Raw genomic sequence first — 24,586 nt, 5'->3', positions numbered from 1 at the left:
CATTCGTCTCTCTTCAGTTAGCAAGGGCAGGACGGGTTTACTGATCCGTTGGTTAGTTTAGCTAGCTGATTTCTATCTTCCAAAATAACGAAGGTTGGTAGAAATGTGCCAGACTTTGCAACTGGGTCTGTTCTTCAGTTCGTTTGCCAAATGTCAAGCATTCTGTGTGGCCCGGTTGTTGCTGAAGCCAAACGATGACAGTAAATATTCGCAAAATCGAGTCTCCATAGTCATTAGTAGGTGATATGCATTCATTCACACTACTAGTTATGATCTCTGTAGTAATAATGCATGACTAAACTAGTAAGAAAAAAGGGAATGTGGCCACAACACGGTGTGCCTGTATAGAATTACATAACCTGAACCATAAAATCAGATATCATCGACAACATACAGCGAATTAAAACACCAGCATCATGCCCAATACACGCACTACTTTTTCAGCTACTAATGTTTCACTGGAGGCTATTGCTTGAATATTCTTTGTGCGCATAATAAAGACAGCCCCAAGTGTCTTTAAACACTTTTTTGAGGACACCCTTTCCCTGGCCTATGTAGCCTACTGTACAAACTAAATGTTTGCCATTCCTCTTAAGTCTTAGCCTCAGTCCTGAGTAATGTGTTTCTTGTCTTATTTAACACTTTTATATTAAAATGTGTTTGAACGGTTTGTTTCCTTCACTTTTTGTCTTTCAGCTCTTCTCGTTGAACGAGTACAAGCCTCCAATCTCCAAGGCGAAAATGACCAATATTACCAAGTCTGCAATAAAAGCTATAAAAGTAAGTATGTAGAAATTAAACTAAAGAGTTGGAGTGATCGTGGACAGAGAGTCCATCTCCCAGCCGTACAATGAATGGGGTTCAAATAACCCTTGTTACTTGAACTAACTAACCTAGTCAGTCTGACATGTTCTTGCAATGCAATATTTGGTTCAATTGCATAGATTGATTAAATTCTAGCTCTGGAAGGTATACAAATGTCAGCCAGCATCCTTCTATTCACTCTAACCAAAACATATGAAGATACTACATTAAAGGCCCCACCAGTGGGCAATGCCCCCTGCCCCTATTTCGATGTAATTCCTGAGCTTGGGAAATACTTGTTTAGGTTCTGCCTCTGAAGAATTACACAGGCTGCTAATACATATTAACGAATTGGGTATCTTTGACTTTGCAATCTATTGTTTTCTCCAAAGTTTTGTAATCTTCCATACATTTCGACAGCGAATCCACCATAGAAATAGAAAGAATAAGATTAAGCTCCAGTAATATGAACAGCCTAACTACTGAACGGTTTGTTAATATTAATTTTCTTTTATTTATTTTTTATTTCCCCTTTATTTAACTAGGTAGGCTAGTTGAGAACAAGTTATCATTTGCAACTGCGGCCTAGCCGAGAAATAGCAAAGCGGTGTGACACAGAGTTAAACATGGAGTAAACAATAAACGAGCCAATAACACAATAAACAAGTCAATGACACAGTAGAAAAAAGAAAGTCTATATACAGTGTGTGCAAAAGGCATGAGGAGATAATAAATAGGCCATAGGAGCGAATAATTACAATTTAGCAGATCGACACTGGAGTGATAAATGAGCAGATGATGATATGCAAGTAGTGATACTGGTGTGCAAAAGAGAAGAAAAGTAAATAAAATAAAAACAGTATTGGGATGAGGTAGGTAGATTGGGTGGGCTATTTACAGGTGGACTATGTACACCTGTAACTATGTATTTTTTCATTGAAATACGGAACCTTTCCTTATTTTATCTAACGGGTGGCATCCATAAGTCTGAATATTCCTGTTACATTGCACAACCTTCAGGGTTATGTAATAATTATGTAAGATTCTTGCAAATTAGGTGGCCCAAACTGTTGCATATACCCTGACTCTGCGTGCAATGAACGCAAGAGAAGTGACACAATTTCACCTGGTTAATATTGCCTGCTAACCTGGATTTCTTTTAGCTAAATATGCAGGTTTAAAAATATATACTTCTGTGTATTGATTTTAAGAAAGGCATTGATGTTTATGGTTAGGTAAACATTGGAGCAAGGACAGTCCTTTTTCGCAAATACGCACCGCATCGATTATATGCAACGCAGGACATGCTAGATAAACTAGTAATATCATCAACCATGTGTAGTTAACTAGTGATTTTGATTGATTGATTGATTGATTGTTTTTTTATAAGACAGGTTTAATGCTAGTTAGCAACTTACCATGGCTTACTGCATTCGCGTAACAGGCAGGCTCCTCGTGGAGTGCAGTGAGAGGCAGGTGGTTAGAGCGTTGGACTAGTTAACTGTAAGGTTGCAAGATTGAATCCCCGAGCTGACAAGGTAAAAATCTGTCGTTCTGTCCCTGAACAAGGCAGTTAACCCGCCGTTCTTAGGCCGTCATTGAAAATAAGAATGTGTTCTTAACTGACTTGCCTAGTTACATAAAGATTAAATAAAGGTGTAAAAAAAAACGGCCAAATCGGTGTCCAAAAATACCGATTTCCAATGGTTATGAAAACTTGAAATCGGCCCCAATTAATCGGCCATTCCGATTAATCGGTCGACCTCTAGTCCAGGGTGGTGATGCTAGTCGGGCGGGTGCGGGCAGCAAACGGTTGAAAAGCATGCATTTAGGTTTTTACTAGCGTTTAAGAGCAGTTGGATGCCACGGAAGGAGTGTTGTATGGCACTGAAGCTCGTTTGGAGGTTAGTTAGCACAGTGTCCAAGGAAGGGCCAGGAGTATAAAGAATGGTGTCGTCTGCGTAGAGGTGGATCAGGGAATTGCCCACAGCAAGAGCGACATCATTGATATATACAGAGAAAAGAGTTGGCCCGAGAATTGAACCCTGTGGTACCCCCATAGACTGCCAGAGGTCCGGACGACATGCCCTCCGATTTGACACACTGAGCTCTGTCTGCAAAGTAGTTGGTAAACCAGGCGAGGCAGTCATTAGAAAAACCAAGGCTATTGAGTGAACGGTTTGGTAATATGAATAGCCTAACTACTGAACGGTTTGGTAATATGAATAGCCTAACTACTGAACGGTTTGGTAATATGAATAGCCTAACTACTGAACGGTTTGGTAATATGAATAGCCTAACTACTGAACGGTTTGGTAATATGAGTACCCTAACTACTGAACGGTTTGGTAATATGAATAGACTATCTACTGAACGGTTTGGTAATATGAATAGCCTAACTACTGAACGGTTTGGTAATATGAGTACCCTAACTACTGAACGGTTTGGTAATATGAATAGCCTATCTACTGAACGGTTTGGTAATATGAGTACCCTAACTACTGAACGGTTTGGTAATATGAGTAGCCTAACTACTGAACGGTTTGGTAATATGAGTAGCCTAACTACTGAACGGTTTGGTAATATGAATAGCCTAACTACTGAACGGTTTGGTAATATGAGTACCCTAACTACTGAACGGTTTGGTAATATGAATAGCCTATCTACTGAACGGTTTGGTAATATGAATAGCCTAACTACTGAACGGTTTGGGAATATGAATAGCCTAACTACTGAACGGTTTGGTAATATGAATAGCCTATCTACTGAACGGTTTGATAATATGAGTAGCCTAGCTACTGAACGGTTTGGTAATGAGTAGCATACCTACTAAACGGTTTGGGAATATGAATACTGTAACTACTGAACGGTTTGGACTAGATGCATTTTTTTCAACATTATAATGGACACAGTGCAACCTTTGGTAGGATGTTGGCAGGCTATTCAGCTACGCTACAGCAATACCAAGTCAGCCCGTGCTCATGCCATGGTTCTCACAGCTAGTGGAAGTGAAATGATGGGCTACAATGACTTTGCTCATGATGCACGCCGTAAATGATGTGTAACAACACCCTGAGCATATCAGACACGAAACAAGACAATACCAATACAAATGTAACAACAGCACAACAAAATAGATAAACATGATAGTGGAATTTTCTTTCACGGGTTCCTTTTTGTTATAGGATAAACACTTGTGTTTTCTAGCTGCACCAATCAAAGCAGTGGAGTATGGTCAAACCATTCATCTTGGTGGTTGCGTGGTTCAAAAATGCAATCATATCATACACAATTTTACCATTTATAAAATTGTCTTTTTAAAATATATATATATATTTTTTTTTTTTTTTTTATATAAATATATATATATACAGACTAGCTATATATAAAAAATGAAACTTGACAAATTATCCAATGGATTATGATAATTTGTTGGTAAAAAAAGTTTGAATTTTGTCCATGGCTCGGGTGACTATGTGTAGGCAGGCTATGGCGAAAAGCTGTTTGGCTCAGCTCAATCCCGATTCGTGAAGAGGTAGAACTTTGCAGTTGTTTCTGATTAATAAACAATACCATGCTGGAGGGTTTTAATATTCAAATAAAACCCAGCTCTGAAAATAAACGTAGATGGAAAAGTATTAGCATGTCATCTCATAGATGAAACACGCCATTGACATGGAAAATATCTGAATTTCCAACTTCAAGCCCAAATATATCATACTTTGACTAAAACGCTGACTTATTGACTAAAATTGTTGTGCAGCAACATGGGCAAGCTATGGGCATAGTCTTTCAGCCAAAAAAAGCACATTTCGTATTTTAAACCTTTTTTCCTAACTGAAGCACCTTTTTGTCAGACTGATAAATTCTGTCATTTGTATGTGATAACGCTAATTTCAAAATGGGTCATAAACTACTGTCCTAAACACTGGCAAAACATGCTGATAACTAGGACTGATAAAATGCATAATTTGAAAGTGCCACTAAAGAATGTGCCGCAATGTTGATCATGCCATTTGAAGTAACTAGTACCAGTAGCTACGTAGATAAGCAACTATTTTTGGTTGGTAATGGAGAAGTTATTACAGTTGTCCTGTGGCCCAATGCCATTTTTCACTGCAACTGAGAACACTATCTGCACACATAATTATAATAGGGTGCTACTGTCGGGTGTTGTGGCAACTTAAACTCCAACTCATGTTCGCCACAAATAGAAGAGTTCTTATTTTTGTCACTATGCTATATAGTAATTTATGCTGTTTGAGTACTTCTTCAACTACACATTTGTAGGCCTAGACAAAGTAAGAAGCACAAATCAAAGCTTGGACTGGTGACCGCTTCAATAGGCCTAAATCACAGCCTTATTTCTCTAGGATCACATGCGTCCACCTTTTATTGTATAAGTCCTCGTGTTTCCTTTCCATACTGGTATGACGGTGCCTTATGCTGACGAGTAGCAATGGGTTGAAACTTTAGTGGATGCCTATTTTAAGATGATGCAGATAAGCTGCTTCTATTTGATTTGAAAATGTCATAACCACCCAAAAGTTATGAAGAGGGTGTGTATGTTTGGTATCACATTATTCTCCTCGTGTAGATTTTCTCTGAATCTTTCAGCTGCTGTTTTTATACTTTTACAGGCCTTGCCAGTCCACCCCTGTGCATTGTGGCCCAATGATTGTACTGAGTCTACTCGGCTCAGCATGCAGTCTAATTAGCTATAACACAGTTAATTCAACAAGAGGAAAACATTTTCAGACTAGGTTTATGAATAATAATAATAAGCTATTTATTTTCGTCCAGATCACATAGGCAGCCTGTATAGAGGAGTATTTTTAGTTGTCAAAAGATTGTTGCCAGCTCACTCACAAACATAATTTGATAGCTCATCTGTGTAGTTAGTGCCTGTGATGATGTGAGCCCATCAACTACTGCAGAGCTCTCCCCCAAATTCCACCAAACACAAACCGTGTGGCTATGAAAATGCAGGAGAAATGCATTATTAACAACATCAGCTTTGGAAATATAGCACAACACAAAATATGCGTTATTTTTAGCATTGGTTCCAATTTCAGGGATGTGTACTTTATCAGCTCCGATACTTTCACAGTGCAAGTAAATCACTGCTGGCTTAAACGTTGAACTGAAATACTTCATAGTATATTCATCCTAATCAATAATTTCCTGGTTAGCTACACTTAAACAGTCATAATACTTTTGTGGGGCATAGACCAGTATTACAAAGACATTCTATCACTAAAATAATCTTAGCGCTTATCGTCTTCGTCTTTCTGCTGTAGGCCCGCCTCTCGCAAATCTTTCTCGGTCTCTATGACCGGCTCCTCCCACTTTGTTGCGGATAACAAAATAAAGTGCACCACAATAAAGTGCAAAACTAACCCATTTATGGATGGTCATTCAATGTGTTTGTGTTTCTAAATCTGTACGAATTAGTGTAATCTTGGTATTGCTTTGCCTGTGTTGCCTGTGAATAACTCCTGTTTCCCCTTCCCTCAGCAGCTCTCCCAAAGCACTGAAAGTGAAGCAGGAGGATGGGGTGCAGAGAGTAACAGAGAGATAAGGGAACCCCTAACCAGCTTAGGTAGGAGATGGGCTGTTTCAAACAAGGAACATGGAAGAAGCCAAATCAATGAGACTCAAATTGCTCCTTCACAGAGGGAGATGGGGCTGGCTGCAGAGCTTTTGGCTCCCTGGGTCTTGTTCAGTACCCAAGCAACGCTTTCTCTTTTCTCTGGCTTCATACGTGGTCAGTTCTGACTGAATTAGGACTGAGTTGAATAAACCTAGCTGTTGTTTGAACTTGGAAAGTTGGTAATCTGTGTTCAGTCCATAGTCTAGGCTAATTAATGTTCTGTGGCTGCCTGCGTTAAGCTGACCAGTCACTGTTCCCACCATTCTTATGAGAGTATTCGGCCAAGGTGGACTTGGAACAGTATCTCCTTTTTAAATGTTTTATACTAATGCGAAGTAGCTGTTGGACACCATGCACTGGAGAGTCACAGTTGACATTAGGACAACACTGCAGAAGAAGGTGAAGATTTATCACTGACAGATGAAACATGTTGTTAGTATGGTGTGTAGTTTTGAAGTTGTCAGAGGCTGGCATGGCTTGATGTTCAGGGATAGTAGTCTTTTGTCAGGACTCACGCGACCACTGGCTCAAATTCCTTTAGATTCCTACATACTACTCTAGCAAATTATCACTTTTTGCTAACATTTCGCCCTTTCGACCTCTGAGGCTCTGAAGACAGCCGAGAGGCCGAAACCAAAAGCATCATAAAAAAAATACTTTGCATGCTCAGTGTGCAGGAGTTTTAAAGCTTTAATATGTAACTTTTTGGGCGACCTGACCAAATGCACATGGAAATGTGTGTTATTGATCTGTCATTCTCATTGAAAGCTATTCTAAGAAGCGGTAGATATGTTCTATGTGAGCTATTTCTATGCTTCCCATTTTGTTTTTCTGTCTTTTACTTTTGGTTTTGTACACCAGCTTCAAACAGCTGTAAATACAATATTTTTGGTTATGTAAAATATATTTCAACGCGGTTCAGATGGTACAATGATTCTCTACACTGTACTTGCTTGTTTTGTGTCACAAACTGAGCTTAGGCGAACTATTAGAGATTTCTCCGTAGTGCATCTTTAGCTATTGCTTCATATCTACAATGCACCCACAAATAACCTATTCTGAATGTGTGAGTGCCTTTCACTTCAAATCCCTGTGAATGGGCATTCTGCTACTCTACTCTTGTCGGGAGTGTGGGGGCTATTGGTTGAAATTCTTCCGGAGAATCTGCTGTTCTCGTTGGTTCGGCCTCCTTTGACACTAGCATATCACAAGCCAATCACCACAGAGTGAGGTGGTGTTCGAAAGTTGGTGGCCCGTGGGGATTGGGGTGGAGACCGACAGCGCATCTCGGTATGGAGCACAGTTCGGTATGGAGTTCACAATGCATGTATCATCTCATCAGCTGGTAAAAAAAATGTCTTGTGCAGTAGCCACAGCCTATGCTACCGTAATAATAGGCCTGATATACAGTATCTCCATGATGGATTAATATGAATGAACATCACTCTCTCACCATCAATTCCATTAAAAATGCAACCAAAATAGATAATCCTGTTCAAGATTGATATATATATATCACACACACACACACACACACACTGAGTGTACACAACAATAGGAACACCTTCCTAATATTGAGTTGGACCCCCTTTTGCCCTCAGAACAGCCTCAATTCATCGGGTCATGGACTCTACAAGGTGTCAAGTGTTCCACAGGGATGTTGGCCCATGTTGACTACAATGCTTCCCACAGTTGTCAAGTTGGGTGGTGGACCATTCTTAATACACACGGGAAACTGTTGAAAACCCCAGCTGCGTTGCAGTTCTTGACACACTCGAACCGGTGCGCCTGGCACCTACTACCATCCCCTGTTCAAAGGCACTTAAATTGTCTTGCCCATTCACCCTCTGGATGGCACACATGCAATCCATGTCTCAATTGTCTCGACTCTTAGAAATCCTTATTTAATCTGTCTCCTCTTCATCTACACTGATTGAAGTGGATTTAAGAAGTAAAATCAGTAAGGGATCATGGCTTTCACCTGCTCAGTCTGTCATGGAAAGAGCAGGTGTACCTAATATGTGTACACTCAGTGTACAAACATGTCATAGCCTACCTCTGGTCACCCATCCATTTTCCTGGAATCTTTCCCTCGTCAAATCAACGTCTTGCTTATTATTCTGAAAATCCTGTCACATTTATGACCAACAACAAGTAGCCTTGAATGCATGGCCTAAAGCAGTTATTTATTCAGTCATGATGAGAAGCAAATGCTGTCTGCACCTTATTCTAGTCCCAAATAGGCCATATACAGTATTATTCAAGAATGTCATTACAATATTAAGAAAAGGCGCCGATGCTAGCAAGTGATGGCCCGTGATGGAAACGCATACACTGTATGAGGAATTAATCTGAAGGTAATGTTTCAGCCTTTGTCTTGCATAGTGCAGGTAATCAATTCAATGCAGTATTATCCTTATTTGTAGCTTCTAATTTATAGCCTCTGTCTTCTAGGGCTGGGAATTTCCAGGAACCTCACGTAATAAGTGCAGAAAAAATGTTGGCCCAGTATTTAAAAATAGATGAACAAGAGTTCCAGAGTTTTGTCGCAGGTACAGCCGACTAGCGCTGCCTACAGTATTTTCTGTTTTGTTTTTGACAAAGTTACTTTGAGTCAAATATCGCTATAATATTGTCTAAAAATAATAATTTGACATATAGCTTTTACCCCCCGTCACTACTGTCTTCACTGTTCTCAATTATGCACCTGCCCCCGACTGGCCTCTCCTTCGCTCCTGTGGAGTCCCAAGAAAAAGATAGACTAGAATAGTTTGTCTGACCTTTTTTATTTTGAGGTGATAAAAAATAAACAAATATATATTCAAAGGAGGATTCAAGCTTGCTCTTGTTTGCTGAATGTAAAATACAGCAGCCAAAATAACTCATGGGCAGTTTGAGAGTGTGTGCGATGGTCTGAATGCATATAGCAGTTATTTAGTCAGATCCAAATTCCATCTTCGAGAAGCAGTCTACATCTTATTCTAGTCGGATATTTTTCAACCATGTAATTACAATCATGAAAAAAAGGACAACACCACTTCATTTAACTGTTGAAAGGAAGGAACAAAGCAACAATAGAGACAGGAAGTGATATGTATGCCTTGTGGATAAATATTCTGAAAAGTAATAGAAAACGATAGTAGTGGCGTCTTTTTGTAAGCACAAACTCCGCCATGGTTCGTTGGACAAAGGCAATGCTCTCTAGGCCCCTTGCTTTTTTCAATCTTTACTAGTGACATGCCACTAGCTTTGATTAAAGCCAATGTGTCTTATGTATGCGGATGACTCGTCACTATACAAGTCAGCGAGTGCAGTCACTGCAACACTTAACAAAGAGCTGCAGTTCGTTTCAGAATGGGTGGCAAGAAATAAGTTAGTCCTAAATATTTCAAAAACTAAAAGCATTGTATTTGGGACAAACCCTAAACCTCAACTAAATCTTGTAATGTAAACATAATGTGGAAATTGAGCAAGTTGAGGTGAATAAACTGCTTGGAGTAACAATGGATTGTAAAACTGTCATGGTCAAAACATGTTGATACAACAGTAGTTAAGATGGGGAGAATTCTGTCCATAATAAAGCACTGCTCTGCCTTCTTAACAACATTATCAACAAGGCAGGTCCTACAGGCCCCCGTTTTGTCGCACATGAACTACTGTTCAGTAGTGTGGTCAGGTGCCACAAAGAGGGACCTCGGATAATTACAATTAACAGCACAATTATTATTATTTTTTGGTCTTGGGCTCGTACAATGTCTTTAACGTAGGGCTCAGGTAGCATCAGGCCTGAATTTTCATGCTGATCAAAGCTCTAAACGCACTGCCCCCTTTTTTGCGCTTCATTGCGGCCACATCGGACTGTTGGTGGTTGATGTTCAAGTTGATGTTACTCTTCAGTAACACAGACCCCAAAGCGAATCAGGGGGAGAAAAATAGGTTTATTCAAAGTGGACAAATCATAGATGTTATGCTGAGAGGTAGATGTTCATTCTCCCATGTCCTCAGTGATTCTCTCCACAGAAGAAAGGAGAGGATGTAGTTTTATAACCCAGCCTGTGGTTGTCCAATTAGAAATCCTTGCAATAAAACTGGGCCAATGGCCAAATAACAAGTATCCTATTTCCGGCTCAATGTTTCAACAATTTGAACCAATGAGAATTTGCCATGTAGCTATGAGTCCCGGACTGAAATGCCTCCCATGTCTCTGACCAATTGATCATTAATCCCTTATTTCAGAAAAAACACTATTTCCATTGATCGTTATTCCTCTTGACTTTTACTCCTCTTGACCTTTAGTACTCTATTGACCTCTCGTCCTCTGCGTTGTGTATTTATCCTTGAAATATTTTTACAGAACTGAATAGCTAGTTGGGTCATAGGGCGGGGGCATTCCAATGAGTTGGTCCGGGGGTGTCAATCAAATCTGGTTGATTTTTAAACGGACCTTTACACTTTGCTGCTTTGCCTTTTCACACGGCTCAACTTCAGCTTCCTCACAGTAAACACCCAGAAGTAGATATGTAAGCACTTAGGAGGGATTTTATTTTTTTTTTCAAAGCCTGGTGTGTTGGCAGGAAGTTACATGTTTGTTCACAATATCTTTGGGTAAGATATTTGCTGCATTTATTAGTCATGTATTTTTTTTGCCCATTGTCGTGATACCCAATTGGAAGTTATGACCTCGTGTCATCGCTGCAACTCCCCAATGGGCTCGGGAGAGGTGCCGTTCGAGACATGGGTCCTCCCCTTAACACTGTTCGCTTAACCCGGAATGTGTCGGAGGAAACACCCTGCAACTGACGAACCTAGATGGTGCAAGGCCAAATGTGCACCGCTCTTCAGGTCTCCCTGTCTCGGCTGCCTGTGACATAGAGGCTGTTCTAACATGTTGTTTTGATGTAGGCTGATTACATTCATGAGCTGCTGTCAGATCCTGTACTTACTAAGCCGTTATTGAGCCATGTGGGTTAACGGTGGCCTAAAAATCTTTCAACCCTTGAAAAAGTATGACTTTTTAACTCGAGAGCACAGCAGCAATGTTTTACCTAGGCTACAGTAGTTCGGCCTCTACGTTGCATAGGAGTTGGGTCAGTTTGTTTAGAGTCTCACCAGGTTGGAAGAACTTGACTCTACTCAGGCCAAAAGATAAGCAGGGTCATTTTATTACAGCAATTAGAGAAGAACCTTGGGTTCTGGGGTCTCTTCATTATGGGTCTCTTCTCAATTGGTGTGCTGCTGCACAATATTAGTTCAGCAATTGTTTGGCTCAAGTCTCAAGTTAGTCTGCTTCATAATAGACTTATTAAATGCATAATTAACCGTTCATGGCTATGGTATATGCTGCTCCCAAGTTTAACCTACACCACAGTACAGAATACGTTGCAGCTGCAACACTTGGAAGCAGCACATGCTGTCTGCGAGCTTTATTTCTTTTTTTCATAGTGTTTAATATTGGCCCAACATCTGTTTGATAGTTTAGGATGTGCACATTACTCACACCCTTCTTTCCTGATTTAAAGTAGAATGCAGCCTTTATGGTATTGAGAAAGCCCCCAAGCACAACCAACTTTGATGGTACAAAATGCACCTTTTTATAGCGTTATCGTGGCCGGTTCAGATGATCGTACTACACTTCCTATTTGTGCACACCATAATGCAACGTTAGCGCTCTCCAAACAAATCCACCTGAGGTTTTCATCAGATTGGCGTGTATATGCCGCCTGTGCCAGTGTAATGTCTGAGGAACACTTATCAGTCTACTTTGGTACTGCTGCAAGCAGGCTGTCTATAGGCTACATCCAATGAGGGTGGCAGTACCCTCCATTGGTTTCTTGATGGGTGATTAATGGACAATATATTATCCCTAATATCCCAGCATATTATCCCCAGTACCCCTGCTTCACACTACTAGGTGTATTCCATCCAGACAATAAGATGGTTACTATATCACACATAAATATCTCAGCCAAGTATCACTGTGGTGTGCATGGTAGTGGTAGCTAGTAGGTCTAGTTGTTGGTTTTGGCTTTGTGTAGTCATATAGGGATCAAGTAGTAACACTGCTGGTTTGACAGTCTGCTGTCAGTCCCACCTCTCGGTACCTGGGGTTGTGGTGTGCGCTGTGGTTGCAGTCAAATTCCTACACGGAGGGAGAGCTCGTGAATTTGCACGTCCCATATAATGTGGTAACGATGAGTCGAAATCTGACACATTGGTTTATTTTGTTTGGCGTGCAGGGTCCGACATTGATTATGGCCTACCAGGCCAGTAAAAACATTTCGGGCCAGTGGATCTCTTCAGTCACATAGGGACAGCAACTTTTCAGTACATTTTTGCATTCCAGTCCAACTTTTACCAGCTCTGTCGCAGTCTACCATTGAAAACCATTGACGACTACACTCGTAATTGTCACTCTATTTGTATTTGAGCATATGATTGGCTGTTCTTTCACGCACCTCCACGCTCCCCCGAGACAACTTCTCGAGCAGTACCAGTTGATGCCTTCACACAGCACACAGGAGCTATCTAGAGCAAAAAGAAGTGCCCGTATATATCTACTCTCTGAGCTTATCTATTTTAGGGAAAGTTCTTTACCAAAGTAAACCTTCAATAGTGAACATACTAGCAATATGCTGGTTACGGTTGATAGTCTGCAAAAAGGAAAGCTACAAAAAAACGCCTAGCATTGGTATTGGCTAAACCATGTCATCTCTTTTGAAACGTTTGTCTTAAAATGGGTGCGTCCTATTTTTTTAATCTTCTTAATTACGTACTTTTAGAAACAAAAATGTATGCAATTAATTCAATGCAACTCCAAAGAATAGAGTAATGACTTGCGTTGCTAAATTATATTACACAGCTTTTTAATACGTATGATAATAACCAAATGTAGCCTATTAATAGCTGAATATAAAGAGAAAGCATGACAACGTATAGGCCCTGCATGACCAATGCATTTAACAACTTCACCATGTCCAGGCCAGTAGAAATTATGTTAGGCCAGTAGATTTTTTGGGGGCCAGTTAACGTTGGACCCTGGCGTGTTTCATATGCAGCCACGGAATGGTACACATCGGCTATTTACTGTGCTTTGCGTGAGGAACAGTCAGCTTGACTAGTTTATAAAATGTGTCGACCTGACTGGCTAAAGTCAATCTCATTTCTTTTGCCAGTCATAAATCATACAACCTAGTTATATATCCATGATATCACATCGAGACACGTCAACTAAAGATCCCAAGTGGCGCAGTGGTCTAAGGCACTGCATCGCAGTGTTCGCTGTGCCACTAGAGAGATCCTGGTTCGAGTCCAGGCTCTGTCGCAGCCGGACTCAATTGGCCCAGCGTCATCCGGGTTTGGGGAAGGTTTGGCCGGCAGGGATGTTCTTGTCCCATCGTGTACTAGTGACTCCTGTGGTGGGCGGTCGCTGACACGGTCGCCAGGTGCACGGTGTTTCCTCCGACACATTGGTGCGGCTGGCTTCCAGGTTAAGCGGGCATTGTGTCAAGAAGCGGCTTGGGAGAGGCACAAGACTGTAACTACCAATTTGGATACCACGAAATTGGGGAGGAAAGGGGGTAATTAAAAGTTAATTTTTTAAAAGATATATATTTTTTAAGGTATTTTTGATATAAAGTCAATTCAATTGAGTGACTCGTCAGTAGCCTACCAAATGAAATCGATAAGAGAGCTGTTCTTTTGGAACGGGTAGGCTTTTTTGGAACTGCAGATCATTTTGAAAACATTGTATGAAGATGGTGAGTCCTCACTGCAGGAACAATAGGTAGGCTAGTGGAGAGAGCCTCATTCAGGTCCAAAATATGAGAAAAGAAATAGGATTTACTGTAGGTCTACTGATTTTAATCAATGTTGACAATTGAGTAGTCAACTGCTACTTTCTGCGTAGCAACGCCTGTGATAACACCTGCGTAATTCTTCAATCATACCTGTATTTCTGATAGCTGAGAAAATTGAGAAGAAGCTTGACGCCTGTGGAAGTCAGACTCTTACAGGATTCTTTAAAGGCCCTGTGGATTCAGAATAAATGTTTTCCTGTGTTTTATATCTCATTGTACAACAGCTGATGAAACTAACACTGTAAAAGTGTGATTTCCTGGTAGTTGCAGGTTGAAAATACAATCTAGCATTAGAATGTACCAGAGGCCACGAAAGTAGAGCTTGTTCGGCAAAAGAAACAGGAGGAGCTTGGCTGGCTACTCCATGTGCTTCTGGAAAACACCAGCTAATGCCACTGTGACTGTAGAATCACTATGGAATGCTGCTGATACTGTGCTATACTGGAAGGTGCAGCCAGGGAATGCTGCTGATACTGTTCTATACTGGAAGGTGCAGCCAGGGAATGCTGCTGATACTGTTCTATACTGGAAGGTGCAGCCAGGGAATGCTGCTGATACTGTTCTATACTGGAAGGTGCAGCCAGGGAATGCTGCTGATACTGTGCTATACTGGAAGGTGCAGCCAGGGAATGCTGCTGATACTGTTCTATACTGGAAGGTGCAGCCAGGGAATGCTGCTGATACTGTGCTATACTGGAAGTTGCGGCCAGGGAATGCTGCTGATATTGTGCTATACTGGAAGGTGCAGCCAGGGAATGCTGCTGATACTGTGCTATACTGGAAGTTGCGGCCAGGGAATGCTGCTGATACTGTTCTATACTGGAAGGTGCAGCCAGGGAATGCTGCTGATACTGTGCTATACTGGAAGGTGCAGCCATGGAATGCTGCTGATACTGTGCTATACTGCAGGTGCAGCCATGGAATGCTGCTGATACTGTTCTATACTGGAAGGTGCAGCCAGGGAATGCTGCTGATACTGTGCTATACTGGAAGGTGCAGCCATGGAATGCTGCTGATAGCCAGGGAATGCTGCTGATACCAGGTGGGAATGCTGCTGATACTGTTCTATACTGGAAGGTGCAGCCAGGGAATGCTGCTGATACTGTTCTATACTGGAAGGTGCAGCCAGGGAATGCTGCTGATACTGTGCTATACTGGAAGGTGCAGCCATGGAATGCTGCTGATACTGTGCTATACTGCAGGTGCAGCCATGGAATGCTGCTGATACTGTTGCTATACTGGAAGGTGCAGCCAGGGAATGCTGCTGATACTGTTCTATACTGGAAGGTGCAGCCATGGAATGCTGCTGATACTGTGCTATACTGCAGGTGCAGCCATGGAATGCTGCTGATACTGTTCTATACTGGAAGGTGCAGCCAGGGAATGCTGCTGATACTGCTATACTGGAAGGTGCAGCCATGGAATGCTGCTGATACTGTTCTATACTGGAAGGTGCAGCCATGGAATGCTGCTGATACTGTGCTATACTGCAGGTACTGTTCTATACTGGAAGGTGCAGCCAGGGAATGTTCTATACTGGAATGCTGATACTGAGGTGCAGCCATGGAATGCTGCTGATACTGTTCTATACTGGAAGGTGCAGCCATGGAATGCTGCTGATACTGTGCTATACTGCAGGTGCAGCCATGGAATGCTGCTGATACTGTTCTATACTGCAGGTGCAGCCATGGAATGCTGCTGATACTGTGCTATACTGCAGGTGCAGCCATGGAATGCTGCTGATACTGTGCTATACTGCAGGTGCAGCCATGGAATGCTTTGTTGGCATTGAATATATGAAATTGATTTACCACAGTCAGTTAAAGTTCAATTGCATTTCAAGTTATATTTTCTCAATTTAGCTTTCATGGAGAAGATTGTACATACATGTTTGACATTTGATTGGAAAGATATAGAGAACATTGAAACTGGATGATTTGACTGAAAGTGAAATGTAACCTATTGTTACAGTTTGAGCTTTAGTCGCGCCTTGATCAGCCACTTCTCATGTCACAATGAAAGTTATCATTCATGATTTAGCCAGTGTTCGTTCACTCTTATCAAATGAATGATACATTTGTTTTCTAGCACGTATACACACACACACACACACACACACCCTTGAAGCGAGCAGCATTTTGAGTATGAAATTCACTGCTTACCAATTGCAGCTAAATAGAGTGTAGAGTGAGGTGATTATTAAGTGTCTTCTATGTCCTATTATATCTGGTATAGCTACTGTAATGCATCTCAATTATTGAACATGAAACCTCAATAAGAGGTCTGAGTGGAGCTTTAATAACATACAATATGCTGTAGTATCTATACTCCATCCCACTGCTTCTTCCTAACCAGTTCTAAATATACAGGAACCAAACAGTGATTACTGCTAGCATAAGGCATGTACTCACTAAAAGCAGACTGACCTTCCACCACCACACAGAGTAGTACATCATGTATAGGAGGGGGGGGGGCCTTTTGCTTGGAGACAGCCCTACTTAGCGAGGGCTATGGCGTGCGTGTTTGTCTTTTTAATCTTTGTCTGTGCTTGTGAGCGGGTGGTACGTGCCTCTCTGTCAAGGGAAGGAGGTTGGGGTTCAGGGGAGCCCAGCTGGACTCTATCCCCACAGACCTCATTAAGCACCCTTATCCTCTCTACCCCCTCCTCTGCTCTACCCCCTCCTCTTGTCTACGAGGTATGCAGTTTGTTGAAAACTATATCAGCCAAATGATGTTGAATCTTGACATTTCAAACCACATTACTACTTAATGAGAAAACATTCATGGTATTTAGTTTAAGAGAACGAATGAGATTGAACAAGATAACCTGGGCTAATTTGAATGGGAGCAAATGGCAACAACAAAAAAATCCCATCCATACCCCAGTAGACCTCACATGACCGCCGCAAAACCTCATGCTGTGTGCCAATACCCCTGGCTTGGCTATCTGCCTTGTCTGAATGTAAACGTTTCCAGAAAGTTTCGGCTCAGTTATGTTTTTAAAGTTAGTTCCAGTGCATCAGAATGTGCTTACGTGTGCGTTTGACGCTATGAGTCTGCTCTGCGTAAAGGTCTTTCTATAAACGAGGGTACCAGTGAGGAATTCCTACACTGGACAACTTGGTCATTGATTATAATCTGCAATTGATTTCCATGTCATTACATTAAGTTATTATGGAGAATCATAGCTATTTTCAATCAATTTCACGAGTTGATTTAAAACCTGTTTAACTCTTATCATGTTTGGTGTCTCGACAGATTTGTCCAAAATCGTGACTTAAAACATTGCTTCTTTGTCCTTGCGTTTATGGCAGTGTAAGTTGTCGTTATCTCATATATTAAGCATTAGCATTAATCGGTTAAGTTAGACATTGAACTTTAACCCTGTAAGAATCCTGGATCTAGCGGTTGGGGTATTTTTTTGTATAGAGATCTCAGAAATGCAGTGTAACTATGTAACATTTAGTGTCTCCTTATGTTACTGGGTGAAAACAGTTTTCATGGGCACAGAAATCCAAAATAATAAATGTGAATGCAAAATCAAATATGTCTAACCGAAAGTGTCACCTTACCTTGATAACTTTAATGTGGTTCTTCAATAATTTTGCATAATATTTGGTGGATGCGCATTTAGTTTCCAGCTGAATAGTTACGCTGTGATTATTTTCACACATCATCTGATCCAGGAAGGAATCTTTCGATTGATATTCCAATGATGAACAGCTGTTGTGATAGCGCATGCGATGCAAAGAAGGAATGTCTGATTCGTTACACCGGTGTTCCTGGATCCACGTTGGATCTAATATCCCTAGCGAATTGATGTTGATCATCTGTTGTCTGCATAATTTCCATCAGGGTCTCGTTAGATTTACCAGAGAACGCATCAAGGTAATGTGTTCATGTTTTTGTACCTCAGATTGGACAGTCTTCTGAGCACAGTTGTGTAGGATAGATTATTGCGCAACACCCAACACTCTTCCTATTAATTATTCTAGATATAATGACCACAAATTACATAGCCAAGTGGGCTTATTAACAGTATTATCGGATAATGAAATAACATGACAAATACATTTTGTTTTCCATGGTCCACCTACAATTTTAAACAATACAAGGGGCTTGAAGTAGCCAACCTGAATTTGCAGCTACTGTTGAAGCTACTGTTGAAGTTGTTGTCATCCTCATAATGCCCTCATCTGTTGGCTTTCCATACAAAACCTTCCATTTAAAAAAAACTTAGTTTTTTTGTCACTTACTGATTTTAAAAACGGCGAAGGTGAGATTCAAATAGTGAGATTAATGCAACAGAAAAATCGCTGTGTATGCGTTCAATTTATTTAGTCAGGTGATGCTCACATTATTCTCACATATTTTAGTATGTAATAATAATTTGAATATCAATGCATTGGCAAGGCCTAAAACATGCATTATTCTTAGTGGTAATGGCCTACTTTTTTCTCTTCACTTTTTTGCATGCTTTTGTGGGGCAGGGAGATCTATATTAGGTCCTGTACAGTGCCTTCAGAAAGTATTCAGACCCCTTGACCTTTTTCCACATTTTGTTTACATTACAGCATTATTCTAAAATGGATTTTTAAAATCCTCAGTATTCTACAAACAATAACACATAATGACAAAGTGAAAACAAGAAATGTTTGCAAATGTATAAAAAATAAGAAATCTGATGCCTTATTTACATAAGTATTCAGACCCTTTGCTATGAGACTCGAAATTGAGCTCCGGTGCATCCTGTTTCCATTGATCATCCTTGATGTTTCTACAACTTGATTGGAGTCCACCTGTGGTAAATTCAATTGATTGGACATGATTTGGAAAGGCACACACCTGTCTATATAAGGTCCCACAGTTGACGGTGCATGTCAGAGCAGAAACCAAGACTTTAAGTCGAAGGAATTGTCCGTAGAGCTCCAAGACAGGATTGTGTCGAGGCACAGATCTGGGGAAGGGTACCAAAAAAATGTTTGCAGCATTGAAGGTCCCCAAGAACACAGTGGTCTACATCATTCTTAAATGGAAGAAGTTTGAAACCACCAAGACTTTTCCGAGAGCTAGCCACCCAGCTAAACTGCGCAATCAGGGGAGAAGGGCATTGGTCAGAGAGGTGACCAAGAACCAGAGGGTCACTCTGACAGAGCTCTGGAGTTTGCCAAAAGGCACATAAAGACTTTCAGACCATGATTAAAGAGATTCTCTGGTCCATTTGGAAGACCCATTTGCGACCAGGCTTTAACTTCCTCACTGATGTCTTGAGATGTTGCTTCAATATATCCACATTTTCCTACCTCATGATGACATATTTTTTGTGAAGTGCACCAGTCCCTCCTGCAGCAAAGCACCCCCATAACATGATGCTGCCAACCCGTGCGTCACGTTTGGGATGATGTTCTTCGGCTTGCAAGCCTCCCCCTTTTTCCTCTAAACATAATGATGGTCATTATGGCCAAACATTTCTATTTTTTTTTCATCAGACCAGAGGGCATTTCTCCAAAAAACTACAATCTTTGTCCCCCATGTGCAGTTGCAAACTGTAGTCTGGATTTTTTTTATGTCAGTTTAGGAGCAGTGGCTTCTTCTTTGCTGAGCGGCCTTTCAGGTTATGTCGATATAGGACTCGTTTTACTGTGGATATAGATACTTTTGTTCCTGTTTCTTCCAGCATCTTCATCTTATGTCCTTTGCTGTTGTTCTGGGATTTATTTGCACTTTTCACACCAAAGTACGTTCACCTCTAGGAGACGGAATGCATCTCCTTCCTGAGCGGTGTGACGGCTGCATGGTCCCATGGTGTTTATACTTGTGTACTATTGTTTGTACAGATGAACGTGGTACCTTCAGGCATTTGGAAATTGCTCCCAAGGATGAACCAGACTTGTGGAGGTCTACAAAGTTTTTTTTCTGGTGTCTTGACTGATTTCTTTTGATTTTCCATATAATGTCAAGCAAAGAGGCACTGAGGTTGAAGGTAGGCTTTGAAATGCATCCACAGGTACACCTCCAATTCACTTAAATGATGTCAATTAGCCTATCAGAAGCATCTAAAGCCATGACATTTTCTGGAATTTTCGAAGCTGTTTAAAGGCACAGTCTACTTAGTGTATGTAAACTTCTGACCCACTGGAATTGTGATACAGTGAAATAATCTGTCTGTAAACAATTGTTGGAAAAATGACTTGTCATGCACAAAGTAGATCTCCTAACCGACTTGCCAAAACGATAGTTTGTTAACAAGAAATTTGTGGAGTGTAGACTAAACTTCCGACTTCAACTGTATGTAAATGTGATATTCAGTTTATTTTTAATACATTTGCTAAAGTTTCTAAAAACCTGTTTTTGCTTTGTCATGAGGTGTTGTGTGTAGATTGAGGGGGGGGGAATATTTGTATACATTTTAGAATATGGCTGTAACGTAAACAAAATGTGGAAGAAGTCAAGGGATCTGAATACTTTCCGACTGCACTGTATGTACAATTATATAAATGATACAATTGTATAAGGTTGAGGTCCTTGAAAATTACAATTAATCGCTTGAAATAGTTCCTGAAAGTCCTTGAATTTGACTTGCCAATATCTGTTTGAGCCCGGCTTAAAGGATGTATAGTCCTATGTTGTTGTATAGCTGAATTTAAGGGTACATTTGCATATATTCACTTTTATTCCTCTATGTATTCATTTGGAATTGCATAAATTCTTATTTTAATTTCGAAACATTTTTAAATGTTCATCCCAGTGTCACACGTTGGTCCCATTTCTTTATAGGAAGCCCCATAAGACAACACAGTGTTTACTCTCCGTTAGTGGGTCTCGTTTGATTAATGGCCTTCATTTATAGGTTGATATCAGTCAACTCTGTTGCTCATGTCTTTGAAAATGAGTGTGTACCAAGATTGCAGTCTGAATGTCATCTTGACATTTGACACACGATCTCTCCCTAGCCCAGTCTTATTCTAGCCTGGGGGGGAATGATATACCGGCCTACAGAGAGTGGCAAACTGTGTCTTGAGTGCTATGATGTTGCACCAAATAGCCTATTCCATGACCATAACGTTTTAATCAGTGTTTTTACTGGACTGTAGGCCTAGTTGCCACAGAGGTTTTTTTGCACCCAACATGTCACTGAAGAAATACATGAGCAACAATAACCCATTCAGAGTTGACTGATATCGATATGGCCTACCAATGCATCAGTCAAACGGGCCCCTGTTCAGTTTTATTGGTATTGTGTTTTATTTACAACTTTGCTAGCATTGAATTACATGCTAGGCATGTCTACACATTCACTGTCAGTCATTGTAGACATATCCTGTCTAACACATTTGTTGAAAGCAAGAGTATGTTCTCCGTCACTCCCAGCACCATTTTCCTTCCCCCCCCCCCCCCGCTGTTTGTGACTGTAGCCTAATTGGCCCATTTCGGTACAGATATTGTGGGGGAATTTTAAAGGAGTAACATTTTTTCAATGTAACCCAGTTTGCTCAGGTTTTCGGTCCAGATTTCCAACGTAATGTAAAGATAAGGCCTAGCTTTTCCAATTGCAAATAGACTCATGTCATTATACACTCAACATTTGTGTGTTTTGAGTGAGTACGTTTTCTGGTTATTGCTTCTCTACTTGCCACTTGTATCGAAGTTTCCATAATGCTTTTTTTCTGTGTGTTCTTATGGGATAATAGGGTATGTTCATTTAAAATCCCCAAAAATCTAGCCTAATTTGTGCACTGAGAAGTCGGGCCTAAACCATGCATTGATGTCCGTTTGAGATGTTTTGCAAACATTTGAGTTGCGTGAATTTGAAGTTTGTTCAGCCATTTGAGAATGTGATTTATTCCCAGAACATGATGATGATAGGGTAAGTAAACCTAGCCTAAATTATATGGCAGTTCTGTTGCCCCACATAGTGTGCAGTTTGTGCTACAATACTTGACTGAAAAACAACTTGGGTAGGGAAAAACAACTTGGGTAGGGAAAAACAACTTGGGTAGGGATAAACAACTTGGGTAGGGATAAACAACTTGGGTAGGGATAAACAACTTGGGTAGGGATACACAACTTGGGTAGGGATAAACAACTTGGGTAGGGATACACAACTTGGGTAGGGATACACAACTTGGGTAGGGATAAACAACTTGGGTAGGGATAAACAACTTGGGTAGGGATACACAACTTGGGTAGGGATACACAACTTGGGTAGGGATAAACAACTTGGGTAGGGATAAACAACATGGGTAGGGATACACAACATGGGTAGGGATAAACAACATGGGTAGGGATACACAACTTGGGTAGGGATACACAACTTGGGTAGGGATACACAACTTGGGTAGGGATAAACAACTTGGGTAGGGTTACACAACTTGGGTAGGGATACACAACTTGGGTAGGGATAAACAACTTGGGTAGGGATAAACAACATGGGTAGGGATACACAACTTGGGTAGGGATACACAACTTGGGTAGGGATACACAACTTGGGTAGGGATAAACAACTTGGGTAGGGATACACAACTTGGGTAGGGATAAACAACTTGGGTAGGGATAAACAACTTGGGTAGCGATACACAACTTGGGTAGGGATAAACAACTTGGGTAGGGATAAACAACTTGGGTAGGGATACACAACTTGGGTAGGGATACACAACTTGGGTAGGGATACACAACTTGGGTAGGGATAACAACTTGGGTAGGGATAAACAACTTGGGTAGGGATACACAACTTGGGTAGGGATAAACAACTTGGGGGTAGGGATAAACAACTTGGGTAGGGATACACAACTTGGGTAGGGATAAACAACTTGGGTAGGGATAACAACTTGGGTAGGGATAAACAACTTGGGTAGGGATAAACAACTTGGGTAGGGATACTAGGTAGGGATAAACAACTTGGGTAGGGATAAACAACTTGGGTAGGGATACACAACACAACTTGGGTAGGGATAAACAACTTGGGTAGGGATAAACAACTTGGGTAGGGATAAACAACTTGGTTAGGGGGTAGGGATAAACAACTTGGGTAGGGATACTTGGGTAGGGATACACAACTTGGGTAGGGATAAACAACTTGGGTAGGGATAAACAACTTGGGTAGGGATACACAACTTGGGTAGGGATACACAACTTGGGTAGGGATACACAACTTGGGTAGGGATAAACAACTTGGGTAGGGATACACAACTTGGGTAGGGATAAACAACTTGGGTAGGGATACACAACTTGGGTAGGGATAAACAACTTGGGTAGCGATAAACAACTTGGGTAGGGATAAACAACTTGGGTAGGGATACACAACTTGGGTAGGGATAAACAACTTGGGTAGGGATAAACAACTTGGTTAGGGATACACAACTTGGGTAGGGACAACTTGGGTAGGGATAAACAACTTGGGTAGGGATAAACAACTTTAGGGATACACAACTTGGGTAGGGATAAACAACTTGGTAGGGATACACAACTTGGGGGATACACAAGGGATAAACAACTTGGGTAGGGATAAACAACTTGGGTAGGGATACACAACTTGGGTAGGGATAAACAACTTGGGTAGGGATACACAACTTGGGTAGGGATAAACAACTTGGGTAGGGATAAACAACTTGGGTAGGGATACACAACTTTGGCTATGCTGCCTTGCATTACAAGTTTAGAAACCCAGGTACAAATAACATTGGCAGGATTGACTAAGAAATGTAGGCCTACTATTTTCACACACTAGAAATCATTAGGACTTAAACTGGACAAACCCCATTCTGTGCAAATTTGGCCATGTATTGAAGAATGTACGTACAACTCATAGCTTTCTGACCGTGTTGTGTTGCTGGGGTGATTGGAGCTCTGTCTTTTTGGCTCACTGACACTGAACTAGTTTCAGACAGGGCTATGAGCTCATTTAGCCTACATGTTATCGGCTTCATTGGTTTAGTCATTTGAACATAAACATTTTTTGAATGGCCTATAGAGGTTGTAGTTGAACAACTCGGGCAACTGATAGGTTGAATCATTCCTTAATCCTATTGTTATAAAGCATCTGTGAGCAGTGTCTGTCTCAAGTTTTCAATGCTTGCGTTTGGGCCCCATTCAAAACCCTCCCTCAATGTAGCCTGGCTATTATATATATATGGCTACCATGTTGGGAGTTTCACTCACTAGTATTATGTGTTTAATGTATTTGCTTCGGTGAGACAAAGATACTTTTCTTGTGTGTGCCTCCATTTCTGTTTGCAAATGAAAACAAATATTAGTAATATTAACTGGTCTTATA

At 41.0% G+C, this 24,586-nt stretch overlaps 1 protein-coding gene across 3 annotated transcripts in view; it reads left to right on the top strand.

Annotated features, from left to right (window-relative positions):
* The window catches only part of LOC115138393 (SR-related and CTD-associated factor 8-like), a 42,188-nt gene that overhangs the window by 831 nt on the left and 16,771 nt on the right, over positions 1 to 24,586 (top strand). The window contains exons 1-2 of one of the 3 annotated variants that reach the window (XM_065025659.1): positions 695 to 780; positions 6,325 to 6,406. Coding sequence is in view for 1 of the 3 variants with exons in the window: in XM_029675210.2 (XP_029531070.2) it covers positions 697 to 780 (84 nt within the window). In the remaining 2 variants the exon portion in view is untranslated. Of the gene's footprint in view, positions 1 to 694; positions 781 to 6,321; positions 6,407 to 24,586 lie in introns of those variants that run through there. The other 2 variants (XM_029675212.2, XM_029675210.2) reach the window with 2 other exon arrangements.

The sequence above is a fragment of the Oncorhynchus nerka genome, linkage group LG12, assembly GCF_034236695.1.
Source record: "Oncorhynchus nerka isolate Pitt River linkage group LG12, Oner_Uvic_2.0, whole genome shotgun sequence".
Lineage (NCBI taxonomy): Eukaryota > Metazoa > Chordata > Actinopteri > Salmoniformes > Salmonidae > Oncorhynchus > Oncorhynchus nerka.
Note: the sequence above shows the minus strand (reverse complement) of the source record. Positions and strands in the feature narration are given on the sequence as shown.